Raw genomic sequence first — 20,274 nt, 5'->3', positions numbered from 1 at the left:
ATCTAGATTTATAGGCACCCGTCCTAGAGGTGCTAGAGATGGGGCATGGAGGTATGCCTATGAGGGACCCGATCCTAGGTCAATTATATGCATAAAGTGTGAGAGAATACTTCATGGAGGCATCAACCGCCTCAAATACCACCTTGCAGGAATAGATAGGCATGATGCTAGAGCATGCCCTGGGACCAATGAAGAAATAAAAAGACAAATGAATGCCCTACTTGCAGCTGGGGAAGAGAAGAAACTGCAAAGGGAGAGGGCAAAACTAGCCATGAGATCAGCCATAGTTGAATCTCAAGGTGTTTCTATTGACCTTGAAGAGGAAGAAGAAGCACTTGAGGGCATAGTGGGCTCTCGGCATGGCCCACGTATCCGCAAACCGACCATCAGCTCGCCCATTGCTTCTGTTTCCTCTAGTAGAGTACCTGGCCGGGGCCCTGTTCCACTTCCATCACAACGATCAGGTTCGATAGGTGATTATTTTGTGCCCAGAAACACACCTGGAGGACAACCATCATTAGAGGCTAGAGGATGGAATAAGTAGGTACATGAGAAAACTGACATTGCAGTTGCTGATTTTTGGTACTTCAACAACATTGCATTCAATGTGGCGGAGAATGCTTATTGGTTGAATTTGGTGACTGCTATGACAGTTTCAGGAAAGGGGTACAAGGCCCCTTCTCGCAGGGATTTGAGTGGGAGGTTAGTAAATTACTACATAGTCCACTTGATTTCATTTTTAATTATTTTTTAGATTTCTTGTTTATTAAATCAAAATTGTGTACTAATACCTAATTTCACTTTGCACTTACAGGTTGCTCACAAATGCAGTTGCTAGGGCAAGAGAAGTGATGGAGGATCAAAAAATTGATTGGGCAAATTATGGCTGCACCATTCTTTCTGATGGGTGGACAGATGGCAAGAACCGCACCATCATCAATTTTTTGGTTGCTTGCAAGGACAATGTAGTGTTCTTGAAATCTGTCGATGCCTCCAACAAGGTGAAAAATGCAGAAACATTGGCTGGAATGTTGGAGCGTGTCATCATGGAGGTGGGGGTAGAGAATGTGGTGCAAATCATCACAGATAATGCAGCAGCATATGTGTCAGCAGGTAGAATCCTTTTGAATTATCACCTTTAGGCATTAGCAATATTCTCATTTGTTGTGGGTTTTGTTTTACTTGGTTGCATATTTCTTAAGAATAAATTCTTCTTTTGCAGGAAGAATCCTCCAAGAGAGGCACCCCACTCTTTTTTGGACACCTTGTGCAGCACATGTCCTTGACCTTCTTTTGGAGGACATAGGAAAACTTGAGTGGGTGACTCCAGTTGTGGAAGATGCAAGGAGGATCACCAAATATATCTACAATCACCCTTGGGTCCTAAATTTGATGAGACAACACACGCAAGGGAAAGATTTGGTGAGAGCTTGTGTCACAAGGTTTGCAACGATTTTCTTGACGTTGCAAAGCATTCTTGCTGCATTGACTTCTTTGAAACAAATGTTTGTGAGTGGAGAATGGCTTAACTCACCTTATTCAAAGAAGCCTGAAGGAGAGGCTGTCGCATGCATAGTCTTCGACAACCAATTTGCACAAAGGGCTGCAGAGATTGTGAAGGTTGTTACTTCAAAACTTTAATTTTTAAATTTTAGTTATTCTTGATTCAAGTCTCTCATTACTAATTTGTAACTTCATTATTTAAATTTTGATCTTTTTGTAATTTGTATTTTTCAATTGTAGGTGTCAGAGCCCTTGGTTCGAGTTCTTCGCTTGGTGGATGGGGATAAAACCCCAATGGGATATCTTTATGAGGCCATGGATAGGGCCAAAGAGTCTATCAAAAATTACTACAAGGGGGATAGGCTCAAATTTGATCCCATTTGGGAAATTGTTGATAGGAGGTGGAACAATCAGCTCCACCAACCCATTCATGCAGCAAGGTACTTCCTCAACCCTCGTTTTAGGTTCGGGGGTTCTTACTCAGATTCGAATGGAGAAGTCATGGAGGGCCTCAGTACATGCATTGAGAGGATGGTACCTAATGTTGAGGAGAGAGACCTCATTGTGAGTGAGCTCCAAAATTATGAGGGAGGAAGGGGTAAGCTATTCTCTTCAGAGCTAGCTAGGAGAGGAAGAACCACTCAAACCCCAGGTATAACATTTGCCATTTGGATTTTGGGATCTAAAGACTAAAATGATTGATAAATTATGTTTTCTCTTTTCTCTTTGCTTTCTAACTTTTCCATTTTATTTATTTTGCAGATGCTTGGTGGCAAAATTGGGGTGGAAACACCCCACATCTCAAAAAATTTGCCCTCAGAGTCTTATGTCAGCCTTGCAGTTCATCCAATTGTGAGCGCAATTGGAGCTTGTTTGAAGCAATCCACACGAAGAAGAGGAGCAAGTTAGCGCAGAAACGGCTCAATGACCTTGTCTACGTGCAATATAATCTTCGATTGCGCGTAAAGAAGGTAGAGGAACTAGAAGGTGGTCCAATTGACTTGGATGATATAGATCCTTACAGTGATTGGACATCACAGGAGCAGCCTCCATTGTTTTCCGACACTGACATCACTGATTTGGAGAGGCAGGCTATGGAGGAGGGGGGTGGATTTGGTTTCAGGCTGGATGACATTGAGGAGGATGAGGATGAGGATGAGGATGAGGATTCATTGCCAGTGCCAGAGGCAGGTGGAGACATAGCTTCATCCAGGATGGAGGATGAGTCTCAATCAACCATACCGAGCGAGGAGGCACAGTCACGCCCAGTCCCACAGCAGACTTATACGACTAGACAGTCTAGACCCTCTAGCTCTACCTCTCCCCATGTTTTTGCTAGAGCTGGGAAGAGGAAGTTGTAATTGTAATTTGTGATGATGTATTTACTTTTGGTTTTACAAAAACTATTTAGTAATTTGCTATTTTGCTTCAGGCTTCCAGCCATCAGCATTCCTCATGAGGATGCGATTTTGTAGACACTTTGCATTTAAATATATCTAGAATCAGCTTTTTTCTTTTGTGTTATCATTTATTGACTCATTGGATGCATCTTCTCATTAAAAATTGCAAAAAAAATGCGTTTTTACTAAGTTTAAGTGTGTTTTTAAGTTGCCGAGTTTTTCGCCGAGTTTTTCCGAGTTTTTCCCGAGTTTTCGCTGAGTTTTTTTCCCAGGGGCTTGGCGAGTCGAGCCAAGTCGCGAGTAGTTCAACTATGATTCTCACCATTGCTTGTAAAACATTCATAAGGTATGAAGGGTTCCACTACCAGCGGTAAAGGTGACTTGTGCACATAAATATTTCATTGATTTTTTCCCAAATGTGGATACCTAGAATGGGATGGTAAAAGACAAGTGAAAAGAACAAAAAGGTGACTGTTGGACTTCTCCAAGTAAGCGTTTGGAAAGAGGCAATAGGTGTCTCTTGATATTCCTTCATTTGTGGCATTTCATGTGATATTTCATTTCCAAGTTGTAGGAACCCCTATTCTCCTCTACCCTAACAATTCTGATATTGTTTTCTGATTGTGTTTGTTTGTCTTATGTCTTGTAGTTTAATGTGTTTGTTTGTCTTATGTCTTGTAGTTTAATGATTATATTGCCAGGTAAAGATTAAGAAATGCATATACAAATTCAAACAAGATATATGCTGAAGCAATTGATAATTATTTCAGTATATGAAATCAGATTACAACTCTTTCTATTGCAAGTATAATAAATGTTCAAATCAGATTTTCATTTCCTTTTGACAACAATGAATTCATACCTGGAAAGATGAATGTTGATTATGATGAATTTCTGAAGTTGATCAACACATTATTCAGTTCCAATTTGCAATGCCAAACTTCAGATTTGAAAATCACCAGCTAAGAAATTGTCCAAACACCTTCTTTAATATATACGCCCTCCATGGATGAAAGTGCAGCCTCAAATGCCAGGCGATTCAACCTTAGAATCCAACGCCTCCCATAGAATGATGTATGGCTAGCTTACATCTGTTTGCTACAGCCTTGAAATGTAGATCAGCTGTAGAGAAATGCAGCCATAGATGATTTAAAGGCTCTCACACAAATCTGGTACAAACCCTTGAAGAAAATCAGAAAATTCTTAAATGAAACTCTTGTATTAGCTTCTCTAAAATGCATTAATACTATAGCATTAGTGTAGCGTGTACTGTAGCAGCCAACACAAATTTTGCTGTGCAAATGATTAACTCTTAAAATTCTGATCTGCTGGTAAAACCCTTTATGAGTTCTCACAAGTTTTGCACAATATTGACCTCTGGATGAAGCCAATCAGATTAGCAATCTTCAGTTGATATTTCACAACCTCAGTATGCTAACAATGAAGAGTGAACATTCTCCAAAGTCTGGAAAAGATTGAAAATCTGCAGAAACCCTTGGTCTCTATTCAATAATCCGTTTGATTTGCTTTTTTAAACCTTTTATATCATCTCAACTCTTAAAGTGCCTTTAATCCCCTTTTGAAATCCACTTTTAGTTTTTTCATAAAACTTTATAATAAGTCTTCAAACTTGGGCTCTCATATTCATGAATAATAAATGCACTTTAATATCATTTAAAATAATATAACTTATGTGCACATTAACTTTATGAAATACTTTAATATTTTGGCCTCCAAAATATAATCCATTAATTGCACTTTAAGTCACTTGAATGAAGGGTCATGGCCCCATTGAATATAAAGTGATTTTTTAACTTTATAATTGCACTTTAAAAATTAATTATTAATAAAGCAATCACTTGATTAATAATTAAAATAACATAACTCCACAAATAATCATTATTTCTCAATTTCGTCTGAACTTGGGAGTTAACCATTATATCCACTATGCATCCAACTACCTTACTAAAAATAATTAAGGGTCCCTCTCCAACAACCACTGACTTACTATAAATAGTAAGTGTGTAGAATTGAGTCTGACAAAGGCCAAACCTGAACTCTAGATGGGAATAAGCCTCATGCTCTGATAACTGAGTCCCTCTAACCAACTGCCTTAGCCTACAAGGGCCAAGAATAGGCTAAACCATCCAAAAACAACAACAGGCTAAAAAGGGGACATTACACAAGTTTGGCCACCTAAGTTGGAGGGAAAGTTTTTGAAGCAAAAAATGATTCCTTACACATTCCTAGGAGGCAAATCAAAGGATGAGATGTTTGGAATGAAGAGTCATCTTTGGGCACCAAGTTTAGTGCATAAGACCTCTTTAAAACTCTAAATTCAGCTCGAATGTGGAAAAATGTGGAATAGTTGAAAGTAGAGTTATATTGTAGATACAAGAACCCTAAGTCATAAGGTTCGAATTCAAATTTGTGTTTGGCTAGAATAAAATTCAGATGAAGTTCGGAAAGGGAAAAAAATTGACTAATATAAATAAAAAATCTACAAAATTAATAAAATAATTAAACTTTAATAAATATATTAAATTTTATATTTTTATATATATTAATAATTTAAAATATTAAAAAAAATATTTTAAATTTTAGATTTTAATGTATAACATTAATATGTTAAAGAGATAAACACAAAACAAAATGAAACAAGATATGTTTTAAGATGGCCCTTTTTTAATAGACATCCATTCTCGTTAATTCCTATACGACAAAATGAAATGAAAAGGCCAAAGAAGACCTATACATACAAAACAAATTATATTCACCAGTTAGAATATATTAATAGGGGCCTTTTAATAGCGTAGCTTTTATTCAATGGACAAGAAGACTTGCTCGTGGATGGGAAGAATCAAGGGGATGTGGTCGTGATTACACTCACTAATTTGGAATCGCTGATCTAGAATTTCTCCGTACTTGGGGCGAACTTAAACGAATTTTCAAGATTTTCATGTTCGTCGAATTTTGAATTTCCTCCTTGAAATTTGGCGAATACTATGACTAAGCAAGAACCTATGAAGGAACAAATTGGAGCACAAAGAGGTTGTGTTATGCCATGCACACACACCCCGTATTTTGACAGCCAAAATGGGGACCCCCTCCCTTTTTCTTTCATCCCCTTTTCTTTTCCTTTTTCCTTCCTTTTTCTTTTCTTTATTTTCCTTAGTTTGTTTTTGCTTTGTCTTTGGTTGTTAGGAATTTGGACCCTGAGAGGACTTAAGGACTCAGTCCTAAGATCCTTGATTGTTTCATTCTCCCGCTCTCATTGTTGTTTGCTTTGTTTTTCCTCTTCTCGAGACCTCGAGTCCTAGAAGTACCTTAGGAAAAAAGTCCTGAGGTCCTTGTTTGGCCCACGTTCCCATTTTTCCCCTTCCTGTTTTTGTCTGTTGAGACTTCAAGTCCCGTGGGGATAGGAGAATCTAGGTCCTAATGTCCTCGTCCACCCACTCCCACTTCCTTCTTTCTCCCTTGAACTTCAAGACTTTGGTGGGATGTTGAACATGTGGATTTTAGTCCTACACTTAACTTTTCCTCTACTTCCTCTACCTCACCTACCTAATCAATCATTAAAGCATCTAATCATTGCCAATTGAACTCCCTAAGAGATTTGAGCTCCCAAAACCCTCCTGTGTACAAAATTAAATGCAATTTAGTGATCTTGTGCCCAAATTTGTGTCTCCCTTCCACTGTGCCCGCTTGTTCGTGTTGTTATCTCTTTCTCGTCTTGTGGAAGAGTTGAAACCAAGTAGGGGGGGCTTCTCTTCTTGGTTCTTTTGCTTTTGTTCTTCTCTTTTCTTTCGGTTTGTTTATTGTCTTATTGTTTTGCTTCTTCTATAGTTTGTTTTTGCTTCTTGGGATAGGGTTAGTTAGCTTTAGAGTTTTAGTTAGGGTTAGGTTAGTTCCTCGGTAAATAAATGGACCTCTTGCAATTTTTTGAAGCCTTTGTGCCCTAAGTCTCAGACTTTAGCTCCTTAAGGGGCAATCATTTTCTCCCACCAGAATTTTGTGCTCCGCCTTGACCCCTTGTCTACCATTAAAACCAATTAGAATTGTGCTTCAAATAAAACTGAAGTTTAAAAGTTAACAACAAAAATCCCTTCGAGACTTCGGGTCCCAAAGGGGTCATTCAACCATAGAAATGAGACTCGCCTAGACTCGCCAAGGCTTAACAAATCTAACATGAGATACCCTTGCCGAGTCTCACCAGACTTGCCGAGTATAGTGGACTCACCAAACTCATTGAGTCTAGATGAGTCTCGACCGAAAGACTCGGCCATTTTAAATTTTGTTTTTTAAAACTTACAAAATCAATGCTTGTTTGGTTTATGACATGCCCATCTAGGATTCAAAAAAATATGAAAATGGTATGCACCATAAAGGTCTGCCCCTCAACTCCACTAGGAGCGTTGCCCCTAGACCCCTGTGAGGGGCTTTGCCCCTCAACCGCACTAGAGGCACTACCTCCAAACCCCCACGAGAGGTTCCACCTCTCAACCCCATTTTGGTGTTGCTCCCAAACCCCCATCAAACTATAAGTCTAATCAACTAATAGGCCAATGATGAATCATGATCATAAAAATCTACAAAATACATATCCCTTGTTGCAAATATTTGCATCTTCACACTCAAAGCCACAATCAAGGATTATCTTGTTTCATACATTGGAGACAACTTGTTTAGTATATAAGGACCACCATAGGCAAAGTTGGCATGCTACAATCCTTGTACTATTGAATACAAATTAGGTCATAGTTGGCAAGAAATGCCATTTTCATAAATGCAAAATGTATCAATCATGCCTTGCATAGACAACTCATAGAACAATCCCATCTATTAGCATCCTAGCTAAGGTCAAAATAGAGCATAACCATTTATCCTTTTACTTAACCATTACTCTTCATTAATGAGCTTGTCACAAAACATGCAATCTTGAAGGCTTCAAGAAAAATTTAATGATAAATTCCTCACTTGAATATACACACGAACCATTGAGACACAAGCAAATAACATGGCTAAATCATCATCCAGGACCCATCTTAGACGCCAACAATTGACTTGTCGTGATGTTGGGATGAGTATTGAGAACACAAATTCATCAACATGTAGAGTATTGTGGAGCATGAGGAGCTGTAAGAAAGTCCAAAGGTGTGTCAGGGATGGTACGGGACATCTCACAGATGTCTTCAAAAACAAATTGAGGACCTCAAAATGACCTAGAAAACTTATTTTGATGAACTCCTCATTTATCACAGCTGAGAAAACTTTATATACCATGGTGAATGATCCATATGCCCCTGTGAATGGTCCATATACCATGACAAATTCATATCCATCACCTAGTGAAACCAGCAAAAGCATCACAATTCAATCAGTATGTGAAATACAAAGGGTTTTGTCAAGTGATCTTGTTTTTTTGAAATTTTATATTCCATTTTTAAGGAGGGACAGACTATAGGAAAGACATTTGAAGTCATTTTCACAAATTCAGAGTGTTAACTCATGTAGAAAAATTCCACATTCATGTTGTTCTTGGGAGAAGAAAGTGACGATGCAGGATTTGAAGGTGCAGAGGAGGTTGCAGGTGTTAGGATTTGGTGTTCCATCACTATAGAGTTCTGAATATGCCCTAGAGGCATTGTAACACCCTTCTTACTTGGCTAAGATACTAGAATAAGGAGCATAGATCACTCTTGCTAAATTTTTCTCCCTGATTTAGGGTTTCTCTACATAATCTTTTTGTTCAGTCTTGTTTGTGTGTGATATTTTGCATACTTTCCTTCTGTTGTGAACTTCTTTCATATTTTAATCATTTAAACGAACATTGGTATCTGTAACAAGCATCTAAGAGAGATAGATTACAGTGGCTTAAGAGAGTGTTAGTGCGTAGGCACTGAGAATCCATAGTTGATGAACAGCGTTTGTGGAATGCCCTCCCTGTTTATGGATCACAATACACCAAGGCATCATAGAAGTTGCAGACTCAAAGAGACAGCCATAGTAGTTGAACGGTCACTCCCAGAAGCCAAAGATTCACTTATTATTCTTCAACAGTCTCAACTTCACACATCTTCCTATGGTAATCAATCACATAAAGCACTGAAATTTGTAAGAAAAATCTGCAACCTTGTACCTCGTCACTTATATCAACATGATTAAAACTTAGTAAAGTCTTCACTTCCCTTTGCTGATTTATGGTGCTATGATTATTTTACTGCATAATTGTGTGATCACAAATCCTTAGATATTCTATTTAGGCAGCCCTAAGAAAAGAAATGTAAGGATATGATAAGAAGATTTATCAGGTTGCATGTAGGTCATACCCTGTGGTAGTCACAGAGGAAGTCCTCTCCATCTGGTGTTGGCCCTTGTAGTTGTTCCTTCTGTGAAAGCAGTAACAACAAGATGCATCTTTGGCCTAGTTGCTTGCCAATTACATTCACTACCGATAGGCTGGCATGGATGTTTTTGTCAACACTCCTATCAACCAATCCTATAAAGTCAACTGAGTCCCACCAAATAACCAACCCAAACATCAAAGTGCTACTGGTATGTAAGACATAGAAGCCACCCTAACCTCTTGGACCATAGATTAATCTCTAGGGTGACCAGCAAAATGAAGGATACTACAGGATTAATTCCTCGATTGACCACCAACATGAAGAATGCTAGAGAACTAATCCCTGAGGGCATCATCAATATGAAGAATACTAGAGAACTAATTCCTGAGGGCATCATCAACATGAAGTATACGAGAATCTCTTAATTGGTGTTTAATAAGAAGACAAAGACTATCTCACTCATAATAAACATATTTTTGGCTCCAAATGAAGCCTCTAGGGACTACCTAGTAAAGGTCGTATGGGTATTAAATGCATGCATAAATAAATCTGAATAGGAGGCATTTGAAAAATTCGTGTCACTACAATGATCATTATTTACATATTTTCATAATCATAATCCATAAATAGTTGTGCCTCAATGTGATAAATTAGTTGAATGCCTTGTGAAAATAGAACGACCATGCTAGGATTCCACATCAATCACATGTTAACCTAGCTACTGAAAAAGGAATTATCTGTGTTTATGATTATTTGTATCCGTGATTGACTAGGATTTCAAAAGATAGCATGTGATGTTGACATTAGTAAAATTAGATCCAAAAAAGCATTGCCCTGTGGTTGAGCACATCTATGTAGTGTAAAATACAAGCTAGGCTAAAGGAGGCATTCTGCGTTGCTGGCATTATAAAGGGCCCTACCACACTAAACTCATACGTCGCATGCTCATACTTGCAGATGTGTGCAGATGGAGCGAAATCATGTGAAAGTTTATTCACATATGCATAGAGATAGCGATGACCATTTAAGGCCAATTATCATAAAGGGTTTTTCTGCATGATTTTAATAACAATATAGCTTGCCCTTATAGGTGAGTGCAATGTACTTTATTGAAATCAAAATTGATGATTTTACTCCCTTATGATGTGCACGCATGGCACATACACACTAACCATATCATTATTACTTTCATTGTGTATCCTTTGCTAGTGTGAAGAAGTACTCCTCCGCAATATATGTTTCTGTTTATCTAACAGCCTTATCTTAATGATCTCCATGTGAGATTCTTGTCAGAATGGCATTGCAGATTGACAAGGTGAACCATATCTGACTGAAAGGTACTGAACATGAACAGAATTTCAAAAAGGTTTCCAATGTCCAAAAGAGCGTGATCAAGTAGTTGAGAGGAGGTACCACCACGCAAAATACAGGGGTTCAAATTCTAGAGGGTGTCGAGCCCTCAATATTGATAGTATGTTAGTTCCAGTAGTTTGTCTAGACCATTGGATTTTTCAATTTGATGAAACAAGAACCCTAACGGGTGTCATCTAAGCTAAGGTGCGTATTACCAACGAAAAGCACCAACGAAAAAATTAAAATAAGATAGCTAGTATTTATGAAGATTATGTTTGAAGATATATGTCAGATACATTCACCATACTAACATATGCGTCCTGCAAAACATTTAGACCAATTAGTTGGCTCAAAACTTACCTAAGGGACCAGTCCATAATTGCGATACTTGATATATTTACTAGAATCTTCATTGCGTTAAAAAGAAATTTAACTATGGCTTGAGGAAATAGGATTACAATGAATAAAATGATGCAAAAGGCAGAAAAAAATCAATTAAACACAAAATTGCTTTGTTCAGTTCTTAACCTTCTACAATTGTGACTTTTATGCCTATGAGTACAATATTAAGAGATCCTTTGCTTTGTTCAGTTCTTAACCTTCTACAATTGTGACTTTTATGCCTATGAGTACAATATTAAGAGATCCTGGACCAAAACTTTACCAATTTTTATACCAGGCAATGGTTCATTTTGCAGATTTCAATTCAACCCTTTCTAAACGTGAATATCACCTCAGGTGATGAGTACAAAGCAGACCATTCAAGCCCATAAGAGATGAATTCCTTCCTGCACCTGCGGACGGCTACTCAAGAAAGAGGTAGAATATGGAAGGAATAACTGGAGCATTCACTATTAAGTATTAAAACTTATATCTAATAATGTGGGTCTGTAAAAACCCCAAATCCAGTAAACACAGTTTGTAAGTCTTCTGGATCAACCTGAGTAAAATTATATTACACTGAATCTCTAGACACCCCATCCTGCACAGATTTTTCTTACTGGCCGACACTTACACCACTCTATAATTCAAACTAAACTGTATTTTATGCCATGGCATTCTTGCTCAATTGAGCCTAAATAAAGTAAGCTACATTTTACTGAGTACGTCTTTTTCATAGAAATAAAGCATCAGATAAATTATTATGTTAGAAAAGAGGAGCATGCCTGCTGAGGATCCGTGTGTGAGGCTGAATGAGATGCAAGAGAGAGCATGGAGCGGGCAGGAGGCCGAACATATGCACAAGCATAACCAAAATACAGCACAAGAAACGTTAAAGCGGCACCCATTGAAGCCATGCCCACGCTTGGTCTTGGGACACTTCTGTATCTTCAAATATCATATAAGAGGCACTTTCAGCTATAACTTACTTTTGCAAATCAAACACAAAAAAGACCATGGAGAGAGAAATATGGCCTTTTTACTATTCACGACAGGCATCGCATACCAAGCCCAGGAATGAGCATTTTTTTGTGTGCACGCCTCGTCCAAATTACCAACCTAGCTGACAGACGAGCATCATACTTAATAATAGCTGTCTATTAGGTAGGTATCTTTTTCGATCATGGTCTCTAATTGCAAGAAAACCATTATTAATTTTCAGTATCTCTAATTTGACGGTCTGCCCATTGTTTTAACGATTTTAGGCCGAATCTATAAAACGAAATTAAAAGACACGGTCTCCTGGTATGCACGCGTCATCCACATACTAACAAAAACCGGAAAAAGTTGTGTTCACAACCATGAGACATTTATTCAGACAAGAGAAATTAATCAAACAATCTGTAAGATTATTCAAGATGAGGCAAAAGGCAACTGAACACCCAAAAATGAAAGTCACAGAATTTCACTTGGCAGATGATGACGACCGTCAAATTCCTGGCGCACTCACTGTTTAAGTTCAGAAAAGCCAAGCAATTACATGAGTCGAGTACGTGTCGGTGTAGGGTAGGCTGAACTGAAGTATACAAATATATTGGTGGTTCGGTTGGCATCCAAACATGGGTAAAGAAATTGCTATATCACGAGTCGGCAAACGCACTCGATTTTATTTTATTTTGGGGAGAGCAGAGTCAAATGGTGGGTCTTCCTTTCTGGAAAAGACAATGCTGTGATGCATTTTATCTTGCGGATAGCTGTGAGTCAATTTAGGTGGATACGAAAAAAAATAGTTTAAACGGATTGCTTTGTCTTTTTTGTTGATCAAATGACAAGTGTTTTCAGTGAATGCAATTACAGACCATGCTATTTGTTCATTTCAATTAAGTTGTCTGCCTAGGTTTCATCCACTATAAAATTATTTTGAGGATTATGATTCCGAAGACTCTAAGGACAGTGACTAAACATGGAGGCATCAAAAAGTATATACGATACCTATTTTCATAGTGAAAATGAAGTCACATAGCATCACTAATGACGTAAGCAAGAGTTGGCATTGGTTTTTAATATTTATTGTAGGGTTATTCTTCTGTCATATAAATGGTTTCCATCTTTCAATTAAAGGTTCCAAGGTTCCATAGTGGAAGAGTTTCTTTTCTTTTAAAGTAAACCAAGGAGTTTGTATTTAGAGTGTTCATGAATACATTTTTAAAACAAGAGACCCAAAGCATCATGTTCATGTCAATAGTGTGGTTAGTTTAGAATAGATGAAAGTATAAGTGAATATAAAGGAGAGGAAGAGGTAAAGATAGAAAGAGAGAGAAATAAATAAAGAGATAGATAAGTATATAGGGAGAGGAAGAGATAGAGAGGATGAGATAGATACATATAGAGGGAGAGGGAGAAATGGAGATATATGTGGCACTATGATAGAGTGATAAAGAGATAGAGATATAAAGGAATAGAGAGAGGGGAAGAGGTAGAGTGTGAGAGATAGGTAGAGAGGGAGAGAGGGGTAGAGGAGAGGGAGATAGGTAGAGAGGGAAAGAGGGCTCAATATATAGAAACAAAGAGGAAGAGGGAAATATATAAATAGGGGACGATATAGATAGATAGAGAGGGATAGAGAGATAGATAGAGCAATATATATTTAGTAATACATGTAAATATATCAATACATATTTGATATTTCTAAATATTTAACACACACACATATATATATATATAATATTAAAGTTAATTAAATATTTTGTTCATAACTTTTATTTATTTATTTGTCCTTAATTTAATATTGAATTTACATTATATAGTAATAGATTAGATACTTATATTATTATAATTAATATTAATTATATAAAAAATAAAGATTTTTTTATTTTAAAAGTAATTCACATATCATCCACACTTACAACTCATAGTTCTTAATTTAACTTAACTTTACACATATATCAATTTTATCAAAATAATGCATAAATGTATTTCATTAAAAAAGGGGAATAACAAAAATTCACATATATATTCTTCTAAATCCATATATTGAGAGAGAACCATTTCCCTATTGACACAATATTTTAGTATCTTAGGATGAGATAGTTGGATTTTATTTTCCACGATAGATTTGGCATCAAAGTGATGTCAAAATCATCACATATGTGCTAAACAAGGTTATGTACAAGTCAACAATGTCTAGCGAGTGAATGACAAACCCCTCATTGATATGTGTGAATGAAAATCTATGAAAGAAAATAAATGGCATAATATTCAAAATTTCTAAATCTATATAAAAAATCATATAAAATGATGAAGTAATCATTTGAGAATAGTCTATGATTTAATATATAACTAATACATTGAAAAATCTAAAAGCTTAAATTTTGGCCTTGCTTTTGTAATCTTCTTCAATAAAATAAAAACTCTATTAGTTGATAACCTTAAAAATAATAAATTATTAATAAAATAAATTCAATATATTTTATATTAGTTTTCTTGTTGTTAAATAAAATTAATTAAACTAATATATTGAGACATTGTGATTTAAGTAAGTAGAAACTATGGATTTTTATTTACTTCCCTTTCTTTCATTTATTTAAATTATTATTTTTTATTTTCTTGACAATATTTTAATTTACTTAATAATTACTTTAATTTACTTTATATTACCTTTAAATTTTTATGGTACCTTCTTTTGGCATTTAGTTTTCTTCTTTCTTGATATATTATAAGTTATCTATTTAATAATTAAGATTTTTTTCCATAATTAATATTAAATATACGTCATTAATATTTATTATGATAGAAATAGTATAATGAAAAAAATCATAGTCACTAACAATTAAATATTTTAAAAATAACTAATAGAAAAAAAATTAAAATGTTGTTTTATAACTAAGTTTTTTTTTTTAAATGTTAAATAAGAAAAGAAAAAATTATTTAAAATAATAAAAAATACTAAATAAAAAAGATGAACATTAAATGGTTTATTTTTTAAAATCATATTTCTCGAGACAATTTATTTTAATTGTGGCTAGTTATATAAGCCTTTTACGGCAGCCACAAAACATTTAATTCAAAAGAATGCATTGAACCTCTCTACTCAACGACTAAGCAATAAAGTACAACTTATACTTTCTTGACATATAGAAAGTCAATTGTATTAAGTTATTATTGTTATGACATTATGATGGGTTATTGTTGGTTATGGCGCTTATTGGACAAGATTGGTTACAATCTTGGGTTATCCAATAGCGACAGGGATTTTTTGTTTTTGATTATTAGAGTAGGGGTTGGATGACTGTCGTGTTTCTGCGGTGTGTGTGCTGGTAATGGTTTGTTTGTTTCTCTCGGGTCAGCCCCCAGTTTTGGCTACTTTCTAATAAAAAACATATCTCCAATAGACCTTATAATTTGCACTCAATTCATTATGAGCAATGTTATAATTTTTTTTTAAAGATTATTGATTCTCTCATATTGCATCTATTTGCTATTTGAAAAAAAATCACATAACTACTTCAAACAGCTATACTTTATTTAAAAATGCAAAACGTTTATATTCTTAATTAACTCAAAAAAATAGTTGGCTACACAAATAGGAGATAATGGTTTTGAAAACCGAAAAAAAAGACTGTCATTGAATATTTTTTTCGCATTCCTATCATTTCGATGTGCTTTATATTTCGATGTACGCAGATATTATTTTGGTCTCTATAATCTTTGACTAGTACAATGTTTTTAATACAAAGCCTATGATACGAGTCATGAATACAAAATGACAGTGATATATTAATGTTTCCATTCAACTGTTAAATGTTTAAAAATGTATTTTTTTGAATGACATGAAGGTGCAGGGCTTACTCAAAATATTTCAACCAATCACATGATGAATAAATCATTTTTCAAATAGTTTTTGTTAAAAAAATTGCATGTTGACTTTTGTAAAGATAAAAAAATATTTTAGTCTGAAAATTTGTAAAAATTATTTTTTTAAGAAGGACAATAATTAATAACTATTTAAACTATTTAAAAACTTAATGAATGCAATAGTATCCTTGGCATGAACTAATAAAACATGTTTAAATGTGATTCTTCCCATCTCAAAGTTTGAGAGAGTTTACCATTGATTAGAGAACTTTAATAGGATATTTGGTGGGAAGGGTTTTGTAGTACCCCTGCCCTAATCAGATTCTAATTTCGGTTTGACCTTGGTTAGTTTATCATGTTATAATGTTATAGTCAGATGTTTTGATTATTGTGTGTACCGGTTAATGTGGTTTTCACATCAATTTGTATGTAAGCTTATTAGTTCTCTTGATTCGTGTTATTAATCTCGGGCTAACACTTTTATTAAATAAATATATGTATGCATGTGTGATTCATGGTTGGAGGAGATTGCAAGTACAGTATGGCATCGGTGCAAGGTTCGTCTCCACCTGGATTCGCAGGTTTGAGTGTTCCTCATTGACCCTTAGAAATTGGATTAGGTGGTCGTGAGACCCTCGTTTGACCATAGTCGTGCTCAAGTGAGCGTCGTCAGTCATCTGTCAATATCCCCTTTGGTGGGGTATGCAGGTCGTGTGTCTGTTTGGCTTTCTTGGGTTGCATGTTTTGTGTATGGTTAAATTGAGTAATTAATCCTTAAATGTTTAAATTGATTTAATGTGTGTTTACACATTAGTAATCAATGGATTAAATTCAATAGGTTTCCTTTATGCGATTAATCGTTAATTAGAATTGCTCAATTCAAGTTGGTAGCAAGTTCGATTAAATGAATAATTTTAAATGATAAATTTATAATGTTTATGCTTTTGGAAAGGAAAGATTTAAATTTATTTGAAATAGAATTAATTTAATTTCTTTGCCCTTTTTTTTAAAACAAAAAAATAGAGTTAAAACTATTGCCTTAATTACTTTTAGAAAAGTTAATTAAATGTCATGAGAAAAGAGAAATAAAAGAAACGATTTTTACAAATAACTTTCCCATTTACTTTTTGGAAATTAGAAAAATAATTTCTTTAATTATTAAATATTATGATTTATTAGAAAACATTTTTCAACCTAAAAGTTTAGGTTGAATATTTTTCTATATTATGCTTGTGAGTTCACGGGAAAGAAAAATGCATATTTTTGGAGAAATTTTGGAGGCCAAATTGGAAACCTGAACTGGAGCTTGGAGGTTTGATTCAGATTGTTTGCAGAGTATTCATCCAGGATTGCTATCACAGGTTGGGTGTTTGTCGCTCTTCTTTTTGTTTTGAAATTTTTTAATTTAGTTTAAAAAAAAATACTTCTTTGTATGTTGATTTTTCTGAAAGATCCCCGTTTGGAGAGTTTTTAAAGTTGTTTAAATTTGAAAAAGGGTTTTGTTTTCCTGTTGTATGAATTTGCAAATTTGTGGTGAAAGGAAAAGTCATGGGAGAAAATTATAGATTTTTGGTTTAATAAATTTTCCTTAAGGCTTTGTGAAAGAAATATTTAGGAAACTTTATGTTTTTTCTCAAATCGTTGGTTCCTCATATAAATTCTTTTTCAGAAAATAATTTTATGAATGGTTGTGGTTTATTAAACATTTTCATTTAAACAAAAATAAATTTGTCTGTGATTTTATTAAACTCTATTTTCTCAAAGTGCTAGGAAAAGAGATTTTTTTTATAATCTCTAGGAAAATAGATTTTTATAATCTTTGATTAAAAAAAAGATATGTTTTGTGGGGTCTATGTATACCGAGAGTTTGGGTATTGAATTTATTAGTTTTAATAAATTTAAAATAAAATTAAAAAATAAAATTGACTTTTAAAATATTAAATCAAGAAATTTATGAGTTTGCTAGAAAACTTATAAATTTCTGAGTTTTGCTTTGTGATCTGGGAAGTGAAAATTTTGTTAAAAAAAAAAGGTTTTTAATTTTATTTTATTAAAAAGTTTTTTTTAATAGTTTTTATTTATTTATTAATTATTATTTAATATATATATTATTAATGAGAATTAATATATATATATATATATAAATTAATATTTAATTGGTTAATTTTATTATTAATTATTAATTGTTTATATTTTATTAATCGCGGATTAATAAATATTTATTAATTAATATTTAATTTTGGTATTTGTCTTTATGTACGCAGGAAGTATCTTTTTTAGGAAAATGATAAAATAATGTATTATTTGGAAACATTGGAAATTTAGTAATGTATCGTTTGGAAAATTGGAAAGTAAATGATATTTTCATTTAGTAAAATAAATTGTTTAATTTATATTTCTCTCTATATTGGGAAATAGGCAAAATTGTACTATTCCAATTGTGGTATTGAAATTATCTTGTATGTTGATTTTCTGTTATTGTTTTTTGAAAACTTAGATCCTTTAGAAAACTGGATCGATTGTTGTGTGAAAACAATAGGAAAGAAGATTGTCTTTTCCAATCTATGCCTATGCATGTTTAATTTTTTGTATTTGCATTTGCTTAAGAAATGGCAAGTCTTTGATTTTGTTTGTTGGATCTTGTCGTAAGTTTGAATTGGGTACCTGTTTTTGTCCTCGATCTCAAGTTTTGACTGTTGGTTTGTGGTTGACCATAGCTGGTCAGGTTTCTAGTTAAAGTATCGTCAGCCAGTACACCTCGTATGAAGTCTTGTTTGACCAAGTAGGTATTCTTATCATGTTGAACTCTGTTTTCTTAACCTTGTGTATTCCTTGGTTTAGGAGTTCGTTTGAGTATAGTCTAGTGTCATTTGGGAAAGTGGCTTTCGATTGGGGGTCGCGCCCAAAGTGGTTGTTGGGTAACCCATCGAAAGTGTGTCTAAATAAGTGATAGTCTAATAGCATATTAGAGAGTTAGTTAATGAATCACTAAGTAAGATAATTGTGCCTCACGCATGGGATGAGTGCTAGCATAGACTCGACATGCAATGAGAAGGCCTAAAATGGCAAACCATCAACCTTGTCTTCACGAAAGGTTGTGTTGGGTCCACATGAGGCTTGGATGGGTCGAAGGTTCAGAATAGGTTGTCAAGGTAAACCAGTGGATGGGGTTAGAACCTATGAAGACCTGACATGGTAACCATACCAGGTTATGTGATGACCCTTGTCCCTTATGTTCGCTAGTGTGTTGTTTTGTTGTCTTGATATGAGCATTGTTGATGAGTCGTCTTGATGTTTATGCCCTCGTGAGAACCTAATATCATGTTAGACCTGGGGTTGCAAAGATTTAGTTTCACTGATTTTCCAGTTGATCTTTTGTAATTGATTCTTATTATGTTCAGTTGGATCCTTTCCTATTGAAGGATCATTCATGAATTTATTTGACCAATAGGGTCGTATGTATTATTGGTTATGTTCGCCTTGATGGTAGGATTGTAAATGATGTGAACCTTATGTATTCTTTTCTATTATTTAATTATCAGAGGGGTCTTGCAGTTGAGCAAACCCGAAGATGTAGCCCACTAGGGGTGAACTCCAAGATCATTTCGGTATTATGTGGTGTTTTACAATCTTATGTTTCTTTTTAATTTAGCATGTGTGGATGGCATTATGTTAGTATGTATAATGTGGATTAGAGAAAGTTAATCTTAAATGCATGTATGTAGTCATCTTATTAAATGCAGTAAATTGGATCATGAAGAATGTAGATTTGAATAATGGAATGTATTCAATTATTGATTATGCAATTAAGTATGCATGGAAAGTATTCATTAGTTTGTGATGAAATTAAAGTACGTTGTGAAATTAGATGCATGGCATATGTTTAATGTAAGATTGTACGTAATGCTTGGTTAATTTTTATTGGATGAACTTAATCATGTCACCTATACTTTTAACCTCAATGGATGAACCTTATCATGTGATCTATATTTTTATCTTACCGAAATAAATTATCCTTGTTTAAGTATTATCTTGTCATTAAGTTAATCAGCTTAATTGGATTTTTGAACGTGATTTGAGTTAAATGTTGAATTAAGTAATCACGTGGGAAAACTCTTAAGGTGTTATTTAGTCTTCCGCTGTAGTATTTGAACTTATGATAACTCGTTGTACCATTGTGTTGTGTTTAATTTAAAAGAAAAATTATTTGCACTCTATTCTTGTGTTTTAGCTTAATCCCTTCGGGGTTTCCTGGCGGGGCATTACAGGTTCCCTCTTAAAGTATGCTCAATTAGTGAGTGGTCTAGACTTGGGTCTCACAACAAATTTGTTTTGATGTCATGCGAAACCAAACAAAAGGGTTTTTCCTTTTATATTTTGTTGAAGCTAGTCATCTAGAGGTCATTTTTTAACACAGCCCTAACACAGCCCTTAGT

At 34.6% G+C, this 20,274-nt stretch overlaps 1 protein-coding gene across 2 annotated transcripts in view; it reads right to left on the bottom strand.

Annotated features, from left to right (window-relative positions):
• LOC131061261 (purple acid phosphatase 18) overlaps positions 1-12,403 on the bottom strand; it is a 49,536-nt gene extending 37,133 nt beyond the window's left edge. The window contains exon 1 of one of the 2 annotated variants that reach the window (XM_057994830.2): positions 11,770-12,403. In XM_057994830.2, the coding sequence (XP_057850813.1) occupies positions 11,770-11,901 (132 nt within the window). In that variant the 5' untranslated portion in view covers positions 11,902-12,403. Of the gene's footprint in view, positions 1-3,765; positions 4,026-11,769 lie in introns of those variants that run through there. The other variant, XM_057994831.2, reaches the window with a different exon arrangement.
• Between the last annotated feature and the right edge of the window lie 7,871 nt (positions 12,404-20,274).

This window comes from Cryptomeria japonica, chromosome 11, assembly GCF_030272615.1.
Source record: "Cryptomeria japonica chromosome 11, Sugi_1.0, whole genome shotgun sequence".
Taxonomy (NCBI): domain Eukaryota; kingdom Viridiplantae; phylum Streptophyta; class Pinopsida; order Cupressales; family Cupressaceae; genus Cryptomeria; species Cryptomeria japonica.
Note: the sequence above shows the minus strand (reverse complement) of the source record. Positions and strands in the feature narration are given on the sequence as shown.